General features: G+C 30.3%; 2 protein-coding genes across 2 annotated transcripts; both read right to left on the reverse strand.

The window, feature by feature from the left end:
* Window positions 1–2,185: 2,185 nt before the first annotated feature.
* On the reverse strand, window positions 2,186–3,104 carry LOC129905147 (rutC family protein UK114). The gene is made up of 3 exons (XM_055980551.1): window positions 2,957–3,104; window positions 2,654–2,880; window positions 2,186–2,401 (listed from the first exon to the last, which is right to left on the reverse strand). The coding sequence occupies exons 1-3, from the start codon at window positions 3,028–3,030 to the stop codon at window positions 2,286–2,288; spliced, it is 417 nt and encodes a 138-aa protein (XP_055836526.1). The 5' UTR covers window positions 3,031–3,104; the 3' UTR covers window positions 2,186–2,285.
* Window positions 3,105–9,031: 5,927 nt separating this feature from the next.
* LOC129907325 (uncharacterized) lies at window positions 9,032–10,913 on the reverse strand. Its single transcript, XM_055983452.1, has 4 exons — window positions 10,616–10,913; window positions 10,400–10,534; window positions 9,927–10,076; window positions 9,032–9,566 (listed from the first exon to the last, which is right to left on the reverse strand). The coding sequence occupies exons 1-4, from the start codon at window positions 10,902–10,904 to the stop codon at window positions 9,142–9,144; spliced, it is 999 nt and encodes a 332-aa protein (XP_055839427.1). The 5' UTR covers window positions 10,905–10,913; the 3' UTR covers window positions 9,032–9,141.
* Between the last annotated feature and the right edge of the window lie 6,435 nt (window positions 10,914–17,348).

Here is a 17,348-nt window from a genome sequence, read left to right on the forward strand (position 1 = left end):
CTTGCCCTATAGAGCAAGTAAAATTATCCTAATACCACCCCGGACTTAGTGCTAACAGGCTTATTTTAATCTTGCACCAGATTAGGTGCAGATTGCCTTGATTTTTAAGGGGGGAAATCCCTCTGGACGACAGCTTTTTCAATAATTTTTTTTGGAAAACTGAAAGCATTTATTGAAATTTGGGAAAGTATGTGATATTATTGAGATTATAAAGCATTGATACAATTTTTTTGAAGTACAAAAAAAAACAAAATGGCGGCTCTACAGCTCTTTAAAGTTGACGCCTCGAGTTTGCGCCGTGCAATTTCCAGGTCCAGAAAATTATTTATAATCAAAAAAGAATTTTTTTTCCAATGAAATATATTTATACGCATTGCATGAACCTACATTTAGTAAAAAAAAGTGTAAAATAAAAATTAGAGACCAAAAAAACGAAAAAACACAATGTTTTTTTATAAACAAATTGTTAAAAAAAATATTTATTGTAGAAATTTTGTTGAACTTTTAGGTTCATGCAATGGCCAATAAATTAAAGAGTAATTTGCAATTTATTTCAAGTCGGTAGCTTCATTAGTTTTTGAGTTACGTTGCACGGCGCGGAAATAAGCGCGTTTTGAGGAAAAAGCGTTTAAAGTTTTCGTTTTCGTACTGAGGTAGGTTCAATGGGCATGGGTTTCGGGACTATCTTGGAGCATTTGAGGCTTCATTTAAGGCTTAGACCACTGAAAATAGTTTCTTCGGTTGATAAATGAATTTTTAAGGCAAAAAAAAAAATAAAATGCACGACTGGGGTCGCACGAACTTGCTCTTAGAGTTAAAGTTGCTTAAATTTTTAAGACTTTTTATATAGAAATTTGGAAAAAAAAAATAAAATTCGTTTAAAAAAAAAAAATAAAATAAAATCTGATATTAAATTGCCCTCTAAAACAAGTATGCAGTTTTGATTGATATATTAACATGCAATTTTAGAAAAAAAATTTTCAAAATCGTTAGAGCCGTTTTTTAAAAAACTAATTTTTTATACCTAAATAATTTTTTGGAAAAAAAGTTTAAAAATAGAGTTGGTATGCCATTTTATAGAAATCACTAATCAACATCTAAAAACAAAATTTCAAAAAAATTCAATGTCCCGTTTTCGAAAATTTGATTTTTCAAAAAAAATTTTCAAAATTTTTTTAAAAATCCAAAAATTATTTTTTTCAAAATTTTATTTTTGGCTTATATTTAAATTATATAAATGCTTCTTCACAAAAAGTTTCGTTAAAATCGAAAAAGCAGTTTTGGAGATAATCAGATTTGAAAAAAACGGTTCTATGGCAGGTACCGTTAATAATGATTTTCAAAAAAAAATTTTTTCATTAAAAGATAGACCTTAGCTTAAAACTAATATTTGAATTTTTTAAACAAAATCGTTAGAGCCGTTTTCGAGAAATTTCAATTTTACTAAAATCGGTATATGACAAGTACCGTTATTTTTGGTCCAAAAAAATTAATTCCAAAAACCCCTCTGGAGAGTCGCCAAATAACGCTACATACCAAGTTTGACATCAATCGGCCCATCCGTTTAGGCTGTAGCTCCTTATACAGACAGACAGACAGACAGACTGACAGACTGACAGACAGACAGACAGACAGACGGACTTCCGGGACCCACTTTTTTGGCATTGTCTACCATCGTAATGTCATATAAAAATGTTATCTCAATTTTTTTTTTTTTGTACGAATGCATAACTTGATATATAGTACCTATATCGCAAGTAATAATGCAAAAATAAAAATTTCCAGAGGGATATCCCCCCTTAACGTGTTTTAGAATCAGCAATAAAAGATACATTGAAATCATGTATAATTTAAGTTCGTTTATGATTCGATTTTATCTAAACTTCTTTGTCGACGTTTCACGTGTGCTTACACGCTTCTTCAGGACTAAGAAAAAAAAAATGCATTTTTTTAGAATTATTTTTTATATTTTTTCTTAGTCCTGAAGAAGCGTGTAAGCACACGTGAAACGTCGACAAAGAAGTTTAGATAAAATCGAAAAAAGACCTATAGCCAGCGAAGAAGATAACATTTATTTAATAAAGAAAGATCACGGAATAAGCCATACGAATTTTCGGTTTTTAGTTATGAAAAGTGCTTAAAAAGACATTTCCTGATTCTTAAGAATTTTTTCGTAAAACAATGATTTCTTTTAATTTTTAATTATTTATTTATTTAAAACAATAACATTAAAAGCTTCCAAAACCATTTTAAAGTCTTGAAATAACTCCTTCATGATCATCTAGTCACGATACAGTCTTTACGTCACCAGTCATTGCAACACATTCAATCTCGACCAAAGCGTCCATTGGCAAACGAGCGACTTGGAAACAAGAGCGAGCTGGAAATTCCTTCGTGAAAACTAAATGAGAAAGTAAAGAGAAAAAAACAAAATAAAAATATTTATAAACTTGTTTACATCAAGCTGATCGCTGATCTATAAACTATAACCACAATCAAGTGTTAGTTAACTATCAACACAGAGCTGATAAGCTCCAAAGTACCAGATAATGACTTATCAATTTGACAGCTCGCTCAAAAGGTCGCATTTTCTTACTCTCTGTTATCTTATCTAAAATGTTCTTTGAAAAAGATCGTTTTTATAGGAACTCACTTGTTTTGTAAACCTCATTGACAGTTCCAAAATCTTCAAGATCTTTAAGGAAAATGGTATTCTTAACGATTCTATCCATTCCAGAATCAGCTGCCTTGAGAGTAGCTTCCATGTTCTTCAAAGCCATGCTGGTCTGAGCTGCAACTCCATCGACCAATTTCATTGTGTCTTTATCTAAACCCAAACATCCAGACACATAAACTGTACGATCGGCAACAACAGCTTGACTGAAAGTTGGAAATGTACAAAATTTGCATATTACATATTTTGTTTTTGTTTTATTTTAATTTTTTGCTCACTCACTTGTATGGCGCTACCGGCTTAGCAGCGTTTGCAGTGCTCACCAATTTTCTGATTAAAGTTGACATTTTATTCATATGGAAGATTGAAACCGACACAGTGACAGTGATGTCTGAATGCTTTGAATGGCGAATGGAAACTAATCATGGAAAGTTTGAACAAGTTTCATATCGTAGAGAGAAAAATATAAAAAAATTTCTTGATTAATCAGTGACGTAAACAAAATACGATCAAGATACAAATAGCTTAGCTAGCGGGTAATAGCAAGTGGACAAGAGCAAAAGCAAATAGAGTGATGACAGTGCTTCCAAAGTACAAAATATAAATAAATTATAGTGCTAGTCGAGACATTTTTGAAAGATTTTACTTAATCGAGCTTTTTTTCTATCTAAACACTATATCGGTAAGCTCAAAAGTGCATGAAAATACCTCACATTTGTAGACTTATAGAGCAAATAGGAATACTAGTCCAGTGCATTTATGATTTTCATTGAATCAAATTGAATATCATTACACTGATTTCACTGGTCAACAAAATTTAACTTTTTTTTTGCCACAAGAACCAAAATATACTTTTCTAGTAGTTTTTGGGGTGCTGAATCCGAATCTGAAGTCAGAATTTGATTGGCCTTCGTTTTTGAAATATTACCGTTGGAAAATGTCAAAAAACGTAATTTTGGCTGTTTTCGAGGTTCTGTTTTTATGTGGAGTAATTCATTATAAACAAATTTGTAACGGTTATTATAAGAACAAATATTCTTCTTTCAAAAACTGTTTAAATTTTACTGATATCTCTTTTATTGCTCGAGATATCTTAAGTTTCATTTAATAAGTCAAAGAGAAACTAAATTTAATCTAAAGTTTAAGTCACTGGTCAAAGAATTTTTGCCACAAAAACCAAAATATACTTTTCTGAAAGTTTTCGAGCTGCTGAACTCAAATCCGCAATCGGAAAAATTCTATTAGCCTCCGTTCTTAAAATATAACCGTTATAAAAAAAAACCTTTTTTGCATTTTATAACGGTAATATTTTAAGAACAAAGGCTAATAGAATTTTTCTGATTGTGGATTCGAGTTCAGCAACCCAAAAACCTTCAGAAAAGTATATTTTGATTCTTGTGGCAAAAAAAGTGAAATTTGGTTGGCCAGTGTTGTTTCTGATTCAAAGACCGCTACTTAAATTTTAAATATCTCGGGCAATAAAAGAGATATCGGAAAGATTTATACATTTTTTGAAAGAATTAAACTAGCTCTTATAGGCACCGTTACAAATTTATTCACAATTAATTACTCCACATAAAAACATAACCTCGAAAACAACCAAAATTATGTTTTTTGACATTTTCTAACGGTAATATTTCAAAAACGAAGGCCAATCAAATATTTCTGAATTCAGATTCGGATTCAGCACCCCAAAAACTACTAGAAAAGTATATTTTGGTTCTTGTGGCAAAAACCTTGTTGACCAGTGTTTTTCGCACTCGTGAAATTCACCTTTCGGCCGACATCTTGGATTTTAGTTTTTGTTAAACATCTCGATTTCTATTTATCCTACATAAAAGTTGTGAATATAAAAAACGTAGACAATTAAATTTCGCGTCTTTTATGTCCAGCATATTTTTTCGATATTCTAAATATTAAAATATTACAAGCTAAAAAAGTAAAACAAAAAACGGAAAAAAATTACAATTTTAAAGATAAAAAAAAATTAATAACTTTTGTAATTATAATGATATAAAAAAAAAGTTGTATAGCAGAGTTGTTGATAATTTTAAGGTACACAATCTTTTTTCGGAAGGTTTTTTCATGATTTTGATGAAAAGGACTCAAAATTTAAAAATAGTCTTTCTTTATCGTTTTTTTTTTACATTTTTCTGCTTGTAATATTCAGAATATCGAAAAAGTGTTCTTAACATAAAAGACACGAAATTTAATTGTCTACGTTTTTTGTGTAACCAATTTTTACCTAGGATGAACCGAAGTCGAGATATTTAATAAAAACTAAAATCCAAAATGGCGGCCAAAAGGTGAATTTCACTAGTGCGAAAAATCAGGGTTATGAAATTCACCTAATTCTCTATGGAATGGGCAAAAAAAATTTGAGGGTGGTACAAACTGCTTGGTCAAATTATAAATGCACTGGACTATTATGCTAAGGACACTTCTTGGAGTATTAAGGGTAATTGGGGAGGACACCAAGTCGTAAACTGTTCATATTAAAACGGAGCCTTGAGGTAAAATTTAACTTAAACCATTTAATGAAGACCAGTATTCAAAGCAAAATGTCACTTTATTTTGGGTTCTCAAGAAAAAAAGTTTGCAAATTAATTTTTGTTAAATTAATGTGATATTGATCAAATTATAATTTCTAATGCAAAAAATAGAGTGCAATTGATACAAAATAAAATGCACGACTGGGTCGCACGTACTTGCTCTTATATTAAAAGTTGCTTAGCATATTAAAGGTTTGAAAATTTATAAGAAATTTAAAAATAAAAACAAAAAAAAAATTAAAATTAACATACAATTTGGTATTAAAGTTACAAAAACATCCCTTTAAAAGGTTTTCATCTTCAAAAGAACAAACAAAGAATTTTTAGGAAATAACAAAAATCTGAAAATCATTAGAACCGTTTTTTTTTTTAAGTGAAAACTTCTTTAGTATCCAGGTATTGAAATTTTCTCGAAAACCGCTCTAATTATTTCGATTAAATTTGGTGTAAGAAATAGTCTTATTTTTTTTTAAATAATTCGGAGAATGGAAATATGGCGTTGCCATTTTTTGCAAAAATTTACATATTTTTTTGGTTTCTTTCTATATTTCATCAAAGCTGGGGATGCCAATTCTATTCAAAATTAACAGACAGGTATTTTGAAGTTTAAAATATATAAAAAAAAAAATGTTAAGTTTTTGAAAACTTAAACTATGGCAAAACTAACGGTACCTGCCATATAACGGAAATATAAAAGTAACAGTTTTGATTGAAATTTATGTGTTTAATGTTACCAATAAGACCCAACTTTTTAAATAAAAAAAGTATTTTTTGAATCGTAATTTGAACCGTTATTATTAAAATTTGAGAAAATCTTCAAACAAAATTTTTGGATTTTAAAAAAATATTTCAATTTATTTATTTATTTATTTTTTTTTTTGAAAAATCAATTTTGTTGGTGAAATATTTTAAAATTTCGTTTTTAACCCTCTACCGCATACCAACCCATATATGGTTTATCGATTTCATATCGATTTATTTCCGTTATATTTCACCAAATGTCAAAAAGAAAAAACTATAATAAAACTACGTCTATTTTTTTATAATAAATCGGTTTTTATTATCAGTAAGAAGGTCGTGATTCTGAAATAAACTCATTGTTTCAAGAGCATGTGTAAAGTGCAAATCAGTGAATAAAAGTGTTTACTTTTCCGGTGTTTTTTTTTTTATAATAAACAAGTAAGTTGCATCCAATTAAAAAGAAGTTTCGTATGTATTTATTATACTTTTATATGTTTACGAAGTTTGTTTTTATAATAATTTTTGTCTTTTTTTGGCATTTTTTTCAAAACACCATATATGGGTTATCATGCGTTGGCGACATACATTACAGATTTTTATACGATTTTTTAGTGTGTACTCGTGATGGCTTTTGAAGTGATGATGATCTAGCATCAGATTCAGGCTCTTTTTAACATCAAACAAGCCATCTCCGAGCCCTTATATGCAAATCTTTAAAACCTACAATGTCACGAAAAAGAGGACGACCTTCAACTTTGGCAGGTGATCAAAGCAGATATGGAACAAAACAAAGGGGAGGGGGTTATCAAGGGGCACGGTAGTGCCCAGCCAAGTTCTCTAGCAACTTTGGCACTACACCCTTATTTACAGGAAACAACTCAGGCCATTTTCGACCCCCCTCTAACTTCCACACCAAAGATGCCAGAATATTCAAACTCGCTACATTTGTTGAGCTGGCCGATCCCAAATTCCTCACAAAATTTCAGCTTTTTACAATGAGTAGTTTCTAAAATATAGGACTTCAAAAATCGCGAAAACCGTAACTGACTCACTGACAGATCATCAAAATTATGGAGAACTTTCCGCTGTCGTAGAAACTTGAAATTGTACATGGTGATAGGACTTGTGGTGTATACAAAGGAAAAAATCGAAAATTTGAGATTTTCAGTTCAGGGGGCGTGGTAACCGCCCATTTTCGCCGAATTTTCATCAATTATTATAGAGCACTTCTGATTATCGTAGAATCTTGAAATTCGGTAGAATGGTAGAGCTGGTAGGTTAGACAAAAAACAAAATTTAAAATCTGATAATTTCAGCCAGGGGGCGTGGTAACCGCCCATTTTTGCCGAATTTTCATCAATTATTATAAAGCACTTCTGAATATCGTAGAATCTTGAAATTTGGTAGAATGGTAGAGCTGGTGGTTTATATAAAGGGAAAAAATTTTATATTTTAGAATTTTAGCCAGGGGGCGTGGTAACCGCCCATTTTCACTAAATTTTATCAAATTTTTTAGAGCACTTCTGATTATCGTAGAATCTTAAAACTTGGTAGAATGGTAAAGCAAGTAAGTTATACCAAATAAAAAATTTAAAATTTGAGAATTTTAGATAAGGGGTGTGGCAACCGCCCATTTCTGCTGAATTTTCATCAAATACTATAGAGCATTTCTAACTGTCGTAGAACCTTAAAATTTGGTAGAATGGTAGACCTGGTAGTTTAAACAAAAGAAAAAATTTAAAATTAGAGAATTTTAGACAAGTGGCGTGGTAACCGCCCATTTTCTCTGAGTGTTCATCAATTATAGAGATTTTAAGTTCTACAGCAATACCTTGCAAAAAGTAGTGAAATCACAACAAAAAATATTACTGTTAAAAAAAGAGCCAAGTTCTCCTATGTTGAAGTTATGCTGGCACAAAAAGTACTGAAATGTAAAAGTGTACCAAGTTCTAAAGCTTGGCTTTAAATTTGTATAGATAAAATGTTGATTGTTCTCTTGACAATTTTTCTTAATATTACCGATTTTTAAAGCTAATTGAAAAATTGCCAAGCAAACAATAAGCATTTTATTTATACAAATTTAAAGCCAAGCTTTAGAACTTGGTACACTTTTACATTTCAGTAATTTTTTTGCCAGCATAACTTCAACATAGGAGAACTTGGCTCTTTTTTTAACAGTAATGTTTTTTGTTGTGATACAAGTCACGGAAGTCCATCCCCATCTTATCCCGAAACTTCAATTCACTCACAACAACCAAGGGCAAAAGTCGTTGAATTCAGTGTCAACTGGAAACATCGACCATATCCCTGAATGGCAAAAAAAAAAACGCCAATATGCCAAATTTGCGGACTGAAGACGTACACAATGTGTAGAAAATGGAATGTGTTCTTCTGCTACAGTGATAAAAGAAAGAGTTTGAATAAATTCCATGAATAAGAAAAGTCCATTGTAATAAAAACATACTTTACAAAACATACCTTGAATGCATACTAAACCATATATGGGCTATTAATTTTTTGCTTGCTTTCCAAAATTTTTCCAAAAATGTATATATATGTAAAAAAATAAAAATTTGTATGTAATACCTTTTTTCAACCCCTAATAAAGCTAACAAATTGTAAAAAAAATTTTTATATCACTTCGATCATAATTCATGCAGTAGAGGGTTAGGTATTAATTAATTATTTCTTCAAAATGGGGTACCAAGTTTTATTTTGAAAAATCTAACGATTTTCAAATATTTTGTTTCTAAAAATTCCTTCTCATACCTACAAGAAATAATCAGATGGCATACTTCGTTTTATGATCAAAATCATTGAAAATGGTATTTCAATAATTTTAAAAACATATTTTACATATTTTTTTTACATTATTGGTAAAATTCTTTTATTAAATTCATTAATGATTTTTTCAAATATTTTTTTGTTTTTTTTTTTTAATAAAGCTTTAAGATAATAGTTTTTTTTTACCATTAGCCATTAAAATATTTATACATAATGTTAATATTGAGCAAACACTATTATTAATTTATGTTGTAAGTTATTTGAAACTTAATATCTGTTCTTGTTTTTTTTTTTCTCTACTCTACACTTTATTATTGTAATTTGAGCCTCAATAAATTTATTCGTTCATTCATACATAGTTTGAATTAAAAAAAATCCTCCGAAGAGTCTTCAGAAGGCATTGAAAATGACATCCAATCTATCATTTATCGGTTCTTCTTCAGTTGGAGTGTTTTTGATTTTTTTCATCAGTACAAGAACTCCTATTTGAAATTTCATAACTTGATCATCATCAAAATGGTCCAGTGTTGGAACTAAAGCATTAAAAAATGTATTATGGCTGTTAATGGGTTCAGCTCTAGTATTAAAATAATCCATTAATTTTGTCATTTTAGCATCTATAGCAGATAACATTGAATAGAATTGTTTTTCATTAGTATTCTCATTGCAGTTTGATTGTTTATAAAAACAATCTTCTTGACTAATTTCTGCGGTTGCTCCTATCGCTTTTGGTTGTGGAGAGAGTTTTTGATGGTTAACATAAGACTCGACAGTTTGAACTCCATTTTCAGACATCTTTTGGCTTTCTACGTGGGCTGAAAAAGTAAAAAAAAAAAAGTTAGACAAATAAAATAAAATAAAATAAAATAAAATAAAATAAAATAAAATAAAATAAAATAAAATAAAATAAAATAAAATAAAATAAAATAAAATAAAATAAAATAAAATAAAATAAAATAAAATAAAATAAAATAAAATAAAATAAAACAAAACAAAACAAAACAAAATAAAATAAAATAAAATAAAACAAAACAAAATAAAATAAAATAAAATAAAATAAAATAAAATAAAATAAAATAAAATAAAATAAAATAAAATAAAATAAAATAAAATAAAATAAAATAAAATAAAATAAAATAAAAATAAAACTAGATAAAAAATCACGCTTTACTCACAATATTCATCGAATTGACAACCGTAGAACCATTTTGCTGAATTTAGTCCAGTAGTACAAAAGCTGAGAAACTTTACATTCACAGGAGGTGTATCTTTATATTTCAAAAGTGGCTCTGCATAACCGATTATATTGACACTTAAATCACCATCTGAAATTAAAATTACAATTCCAGAAGGACTTCAAGCATGTTTTTAACTGAGGGTAATTACATGGAAGGGTTTTGGCAAATTTTTGTAAGTTTTCCGCTCCTATTTATTTATCAACTCACTTAGTATCTCAATAATGTTATAATGTAACGGGCGCGACTTTCTAAAGTCACACCCGTTACATCTTATTTGAAGATATTCTCAGATACCCCAATAGTTAGAATACTTTTAATATTTAAAACAATGAACAAATTAATTTACTTAGGTATTGAAAAAATGTGCCAGAAACCTTGCATGGAATTACCCTTAATTCAACCATTTTTACCTATTGTTTGAATTATTTCAATTGGCATTGGGTCTTCAGTCGATAAAATGTTAGAAGAATTCACTATGATTGGTACACGTACTTCAGCCCTGGAAACACCTAACCATGAAATCGAATTTTGCTCATCACCAATAACTGTAAAGTTGAATATTCTTTTAAAATTATTATATTCCACAATTAAATTCAAATGGAAAATTTCCATTTTGTCACTCCTACCGATTTCATAACCACGATTCGATTTGGGATTATCAATATCTGAGAGCATTATTCGAGCGTCCATTGAAGTATTAACGTAGAATTTCAAATGTAATAACTCTTTGTCTTTTTTTGTCGAATTTTGTTTTAAAGAACTAAGTTCAAAGAAATCAGCGTAACAATATTCACTGTCTCGTAAATAATACTCGTTACATGTTTCCAAATTTGACAAACTGATATTATATTTATTTGCACTGCAAAATTGACTGAGAATAGCAATAATCGCTATGAATTTATATTGAATGTTCATTTTTGCAACCGTTCGTTGGCTTGACTAAAATAAAACTAATCTTGAATGGCTAATTTATAAAATCTTGTTTTCTGCAAAAATTAGCTATACACGTATAAAATGTTCTTTTGATAATTTAAATATTCTGTGGCTTGTGGCTTGTTTTTTTTTAGTTTGCGGTCAAAGGTTCTACATGGTGATATATGGTGATATATGGTAACTGATAGCAAATACTTCTTCGATTCTATGTTTTTTTTTTTTTAATAGTAAAATCAAGCACTACAACTTATATTGCCAAAATCAAGCATAAGAATCTTATATGAACCTTAATGCAGGGTTGTTAAAAAAAAAACATTTTTTTAGTGCATTTTTTTTTGTTTTCTACTTTTTATTTTAAATATTTTTTTTAATACGAAAAATGGTTCTTTAAAATTCATCAACCCGTTTTTTCAAAAATTAATTTAATTTAAATCCAAAAATGTGTTTTTTGAAAAACTTGCAAAATTTTTATCTTAGGGTTACTTAAACCCTTCCTTATAAAAATTCAAATTGAAATCGGCTTCGTATTTTACGGGAAATTCAGAAATAATATTAACGGTTAAAAAATATTTTGTTTTTTTCACAAAAGTAGGTATCACAATTATTAGTTCGTTGCACAAACAAATTGAAATAAAATTATAAAAAAAAGATTACTCATACACCCGAGTGACCATTTAAGTTTCAATCAACATATTGACAAAAAATAATTTTTATCGTTGACCAAGTAATAATAATTTCTAGTATTCAAAATACAAAATATCGAGACAGAGTAGAACCTTTAAATGTTAAACATTTTTTCCATCGTTTGTATCAATAATAAAAATATACCTTTTGACAAAACGTAGAAATGGCATTTATCTTTATTAAATATCCCAGCGATTACATTAAAATCACTAGTACCAAAAAGATAAAATTGAATTTCTATGAGTGAGATGTTTATTAACCGTGAAATGTTAGGTTAGGTTAAATGGGCTGACAGTTGATGTTGCTACCGTCACACTTAGATCAATGTAGATCCCTTGTGATACCCTGAAGTGCTTAAAACTAGAGATGCCGCGAACATTGGTTTGGCCGAATACCGAATACCGAATATTCGGCCACGCTCCTCGGCCGAATAACGAATATTCGGCCGCCGAATATTCGGCCAAGGACACTCAGAAAAAAACGTTGGTAATTTCAAAAATTTTATAATTTGTTTCAAAAATAGATGTAGCTTAAAAAATTCCCAACAACATCGTATTGTAACGATGAATAACTGAACTACTTTTAAGATAAATGTCTGAACACACTACCTAGTACTGCAAAGGTAGACATCTAAAATCGAATTATATATGAGGACTATTCGCCAAGATCGAACGGCGGACCCATACTAGTGGTGGTCAACACATACTACAAAATTTCATATTTTGACAACATTTGAGGAGCTGATTTCCAGCTATGGGAAAAAAATTGGAAAATGAGATATGCATGTCATTTTTTAGGTCTTTTCAACGCGCGTCTGATTCAATCAAAAATAATTTTCTTAACAGCACACAGAGATAGTTATTCAATGTCAAAAAACGACTTTATTTCGAAAACAGCCTATTGAACACCAAATATTTTTTCCAAAATGGCCTACGCAAAATTTTCTTTCCAATAAGGCCTCTTCAGTAAAAAAAATTTCAATTTGACGTATGATAAAATGCCTCATTACGATGATGGAGGAGTTACAAAAGTAGTTTTCGTCATCACTTAGTTCCGTTCGTCCATCTGTACAGCGTGCTAGGACCTAAACGGTCTAACGATTTTAATTAAATTTTGTGTACTTAAGGGTTTTAGTAAATAATATTAAGAATCTGTGTTTTTAGTTTTTCTCAAAAATTTGGATAATGCTTGTGGTTTTTTGCGAAAATTGACTTATTTTTTAGCTTATTTCGTACCAATTTTTTTCAAAATTTAGACTGTTATTTCTTATCATTTAAAAAAATTAAATATAGAGCTATTCAAATAACCAAAATAGACACTCCAAATTACAAGAGCAAGTATGTGCGGTCCAGAAACGCATTTTAATTCAATTTTATTTATAAAAATGTATTTTTGTTTCTTGTTATAAACTAAAATACTGATATTGATAAAGGTTTATTTACAAAAAATTAAAAAAAAAAATCGTGATTTTACCTGCAAAAGAAGAATTTTTTAATAGTTTTACTTCCAAAAGAAGACATAACGCAATTATACTCGTACTTCCAAAAGCAGATATACCGACTTTTTAATAAGGAATTTTCAATATAAAGACTTGAGATATATTTATTTTGAAAACTTTAATTTTATTAAAATTTCGTAAAGAATAAATTTGTAGAAGATTATTTTGCTCTACATCTTCTGTATTACGAAGTAAAGGTTTTTGGCACTTTACTCAAAACTTCCTTCAGGTCAGATAGCTGGTTTCAGAAATCACCTCCTCATTTCCTAAAGTCTACCTTTCTTCTCCTGGGACAAGTGTTTACAGTGAAAGACTATTTCAATTTGGTAGACTTGACAAAGTTCAGTAGGCTTTTGCCTGACAGTTCTGATAGTTCTTCTAAACCGTGAAATGTTAGTTATTATTATTGTATTCTCGTCTATTTTCATAAATTTAAACACACAGCAAAACACATAACGCACAACATTGTTCTTTTCGGCCTTTTTTTTGTATCTTTTAAAAGTTTAGTTTTCTTTGAGAAATATGGAAGAAGATAGTAACAACAGTTAATCAATATCAGTCCAGATTAACAACATGCACTTTCATTTATTCAATTTTCATCTGCAACATTGTTGCAAACTTGTGTGAAGAAGAAGCAAATTTACTTTCTGGTCCTTTAGTGTTAACGAAATTAATTTATAACATTCAGTGTTTGACACACACAAAACCTCGCAATAAAATGCAATCAACTATAAACGCTTTCTATGAATCTTTTGAAGCTGCATATGTCAATGCGGGTCTATCCATCTAGATGAGGATTCGTATAGTAGTAGATGCGACCAAGAAAAAGAGTTAAAGATGTGCGATACCTAGTAAAGTGATAAAAATAACATAATGTTAATGTTATTCTTACACCGAGAAAAATATAAAGCAGTTACTATTTTCTTAAGATTTATTTCAAAACTTGACAAGTTTCCATTTATATAAAAAAGGAGCGCAATTATTTGTGTCAAAAGTGTGTAAAACTTGTTAAGAAAATCTTTTTAAGAAAACCTTTGCATGCGTTACCAACGTAATGCAGAAGTAGCTTAGAAATGGCTTACGCCAAGTCAAAGAATCTTCACTATGCTAGAACTGTTAGAAGATTAAAACACTGTTTACATCGGTAAGGACCTTTATTCACTTGATGCTAATTTGTGAACTTGAAAAAACAACAAGTTTGTTTGATTGTAAATTATTTTTATGTATAAAACAAATACAATTCTGACCTAATCGTTTGACATTATTTTATCAAAACTTTAACTACAGTGTATCATAAAATTTATACACCGTCTGAGTGAAATATCACTTAAAAACATGCTTCAGACATCCAAACGAACAAGTTTATTTGCCTCTAAATGTAACAATTTACTTTTTTCCTCAGATCACACTATAATATCAGACAGAGTTGTTGCTGCAGTTCCAAACAACAACAACAACAATTGCATCCACTATATTTCACTGACTGAAAGAGAGAGAATAACACACTGGTGCAGAGATTTTTGCTCGGCTGACTAATGTTTGCGACCAGAGTCGTACAGGTTGTGATTAAAGCGTTAACGTAACGCCCTCTACCTCCCTTTTGAACCTGTCAGCTTCACCATACAATAACTATAGATACAGTGTGTCTCACTGTTAACGTTTTGATTTAATTTTTGTATTTTTTTCTTTTTTTTGTGTTAACTCTTTATTCGCGCTTACCCGGTCGTAGAGCACAAACTACACGAAGATTAATATCCCGTCGCGTATGTGCAACAGCATAAATAAGAAGCTAGAAAAAGACAGAAAGACTAATATCAAAGTTTGTAACTTTATGGCCAAGTGAATTAGGTTCGCAATTTTGCTTCATTTTTATGTAGATAATCGAAGACTTACTTTTTTTTTTAATTTTTATTAAAAGAACAATCACTGCAGTTACTATTCGAACTGTTCGATTTTTGTTGAAAAAATTGCAAGTAAACAGATCAAAAATGAACGATTGGCAGCATTGTTTGAATGAAGTTTGTTATTGACGTCCATCTTGTCATTTTGTCAGCTGTCAAAATGAGAAAACCATTAAATCTGAATTGTACTAAAAGATCTGTTTGTTTTGTTTTCAATGTAAATGTCATAAAAAAGAAGTGTTGAAATTGGTGAATTTGCTTGACCAAAGAAAAAAAGTGCGGAATACTTGTTCTGTAATTTTGTTATTTGACAAATTTGTCCGTATAATTATGACGTCTACTGTTATGAGTATTTATTTTTTGTGCCACAAAACATATCTAAATATTTACGAAACCTGCCACCCCTCCTCAATTTGGTGCCAGGTCCCACTACTGCAGGGAAGGAAATGAAAAACTAATTTCCTTATCTGCAAGATCACGGGACAGTCAGTCAGTCACTCACTCAGTTTAGGCTCATGCTGGCCAAAGCTTACCAACTAGAAAGAGAGAGCAGAGCAAGATTGGACCTCATGTGTGTGTGGACTGATTTTGAGATTAGGCCATTTTTCACTAAATGACAAAACAAATATATTATAAAGGATTTTGACATTTTGGCAAATGGCTTCTTTCCACATGGACGTGGGCACGGTTGCCGGAGTGGGTAGGATCCTACCAAACTGGGTAGGTTTTTTTACCTTGGGTAGGTTGGTAGGTTTGAAGTCAATTTGGTAGGTTTTTCCAAGTTCTTTCTCTAAAATAATTTTATTTTTAGTAATTGACGTCAAATCTACCCAAAATATTTGTGCCAAACAAATGTGCCCATCTAAACCGAGAGTAATAATATTAAGTAGTGTATGTAAACGCAGTATCCTCATTGATGGTGTCTGAACTCTTCCATTTTCATGTTTTGTGTTGACACTAACTTAACATTCTTGATTAGTGATTTCTACAAAATGGCATTACAATTTTATTTTAAAAGTTTTTTTCCAAAAAATTATTTATAAAAAATTGTTTTTTTAAAAAACGGCTCTATCGATTTTGAAATTTTTTTTCTAAAAATGCACGTTTATATATCAATCAAAACTGCATACTTGTTTTGGAGGGCAATTTAATTTCAGATTTTATTTTATTTTTTTAAACGAATTTTATTTTTTTTTCCAAATTTCTATATAGAAAGTCTTAAAAATTTAAGCAGCTTTAACTCCAAGAGCAAGTTCGTGCGACCCAGTCGTGCATTTTATTTTTTTAAACAAGAATTTATTCTCTTAAAATCAAAAATTTTCGTTGGGTAGGTTTTTCTTTGAATTGGTAGGTTTTTTTCGAAACTTTGGTAGGAAATTTTTTATGCGAGTGGCAACCGTGGACGTGGGTCGTCGTCGCTTCGCGTCGCGTCATTCCTCTCGCGCAGTGTTCCTGGGGTAAGGAAGGGCTTCAGTTTTCATTCATTCGGTTTACTGGCTGGCAGGCAAAATTTCGAGGAGAAACTAATTACATTGGCGGCTGACGGCTGGCGGCGAGGCTGTTCCTTTATTTTGTCAATTTTTTTTTAAATTTTCATTTTGTTATTGTTGTGGCTACTGTCCACTAGATGTCAATTATGATACCGTGATTGCATGATCCAGTTTCCTCTGTTGAAATTGGAGCACATTGCACACTGGCAATTGTGCACAAGCGCAAGCGCAACACATGGCGAATGAGTCATTTTTTTTTTTTTTATTTTTTTGGTTATAGTTGTTGTTTGTTGGTTGTCTGGTTTTTTGTTTGGAACGGGGCAGACTTTAGCATACTATTTTTTGGCTTTATTGAGCCTTTTGGGAATTTCTATTCACCTCACGATTATTAATCGAGTGTATTACGGTTAATGGGATCTAATGCGTGTCTAGGAAATAAATAAAAGTTTAAAATATAAGATCAATATCTTAAAATGTATATAAGACAACGATATAATTGATTACTTAGTTGGTCTATGTTGTGCGGCAACGCGATGCAATGCACATATGCATAGTTGGATTTTGTGAGATTTTCAATAGAAAATTTCAACACATTCAAGCTGTTTGGTTTAGCAGCATGTCTCCTAACAACAACGACGACCAACGACGACTTCCACATCCCAGACATTGAATCATACCTTAATATCTGTGCTACGCACTGCAGTAGTAAGTAAAGCAGAGCGCTGCTGCTGGTTTTATATGAACGCGCTACTTTATCTCAGATCTCTCATCTTTGGGTCAGGACTTGTTAATCATAATATATTCAGTTGAGTTGTTTCGTCTATGTCAGCGGGGTGCCTTTTGTAATTCAGGT

This window comes from Episyrphus balteatus, chromosome 1 (assembly GCF_945859705.1).
Source record: "Episyrphus balteatus chromosome 1, idEpiBalt1.1, whole genome shotgun sequence".
Classification (NCBI taxonomy): Eukaryota; Metazoa; Arthropoda; class Insecta; order Diptera; family Syrphidae; genus Episyrphus; species Episyrphus balteatus.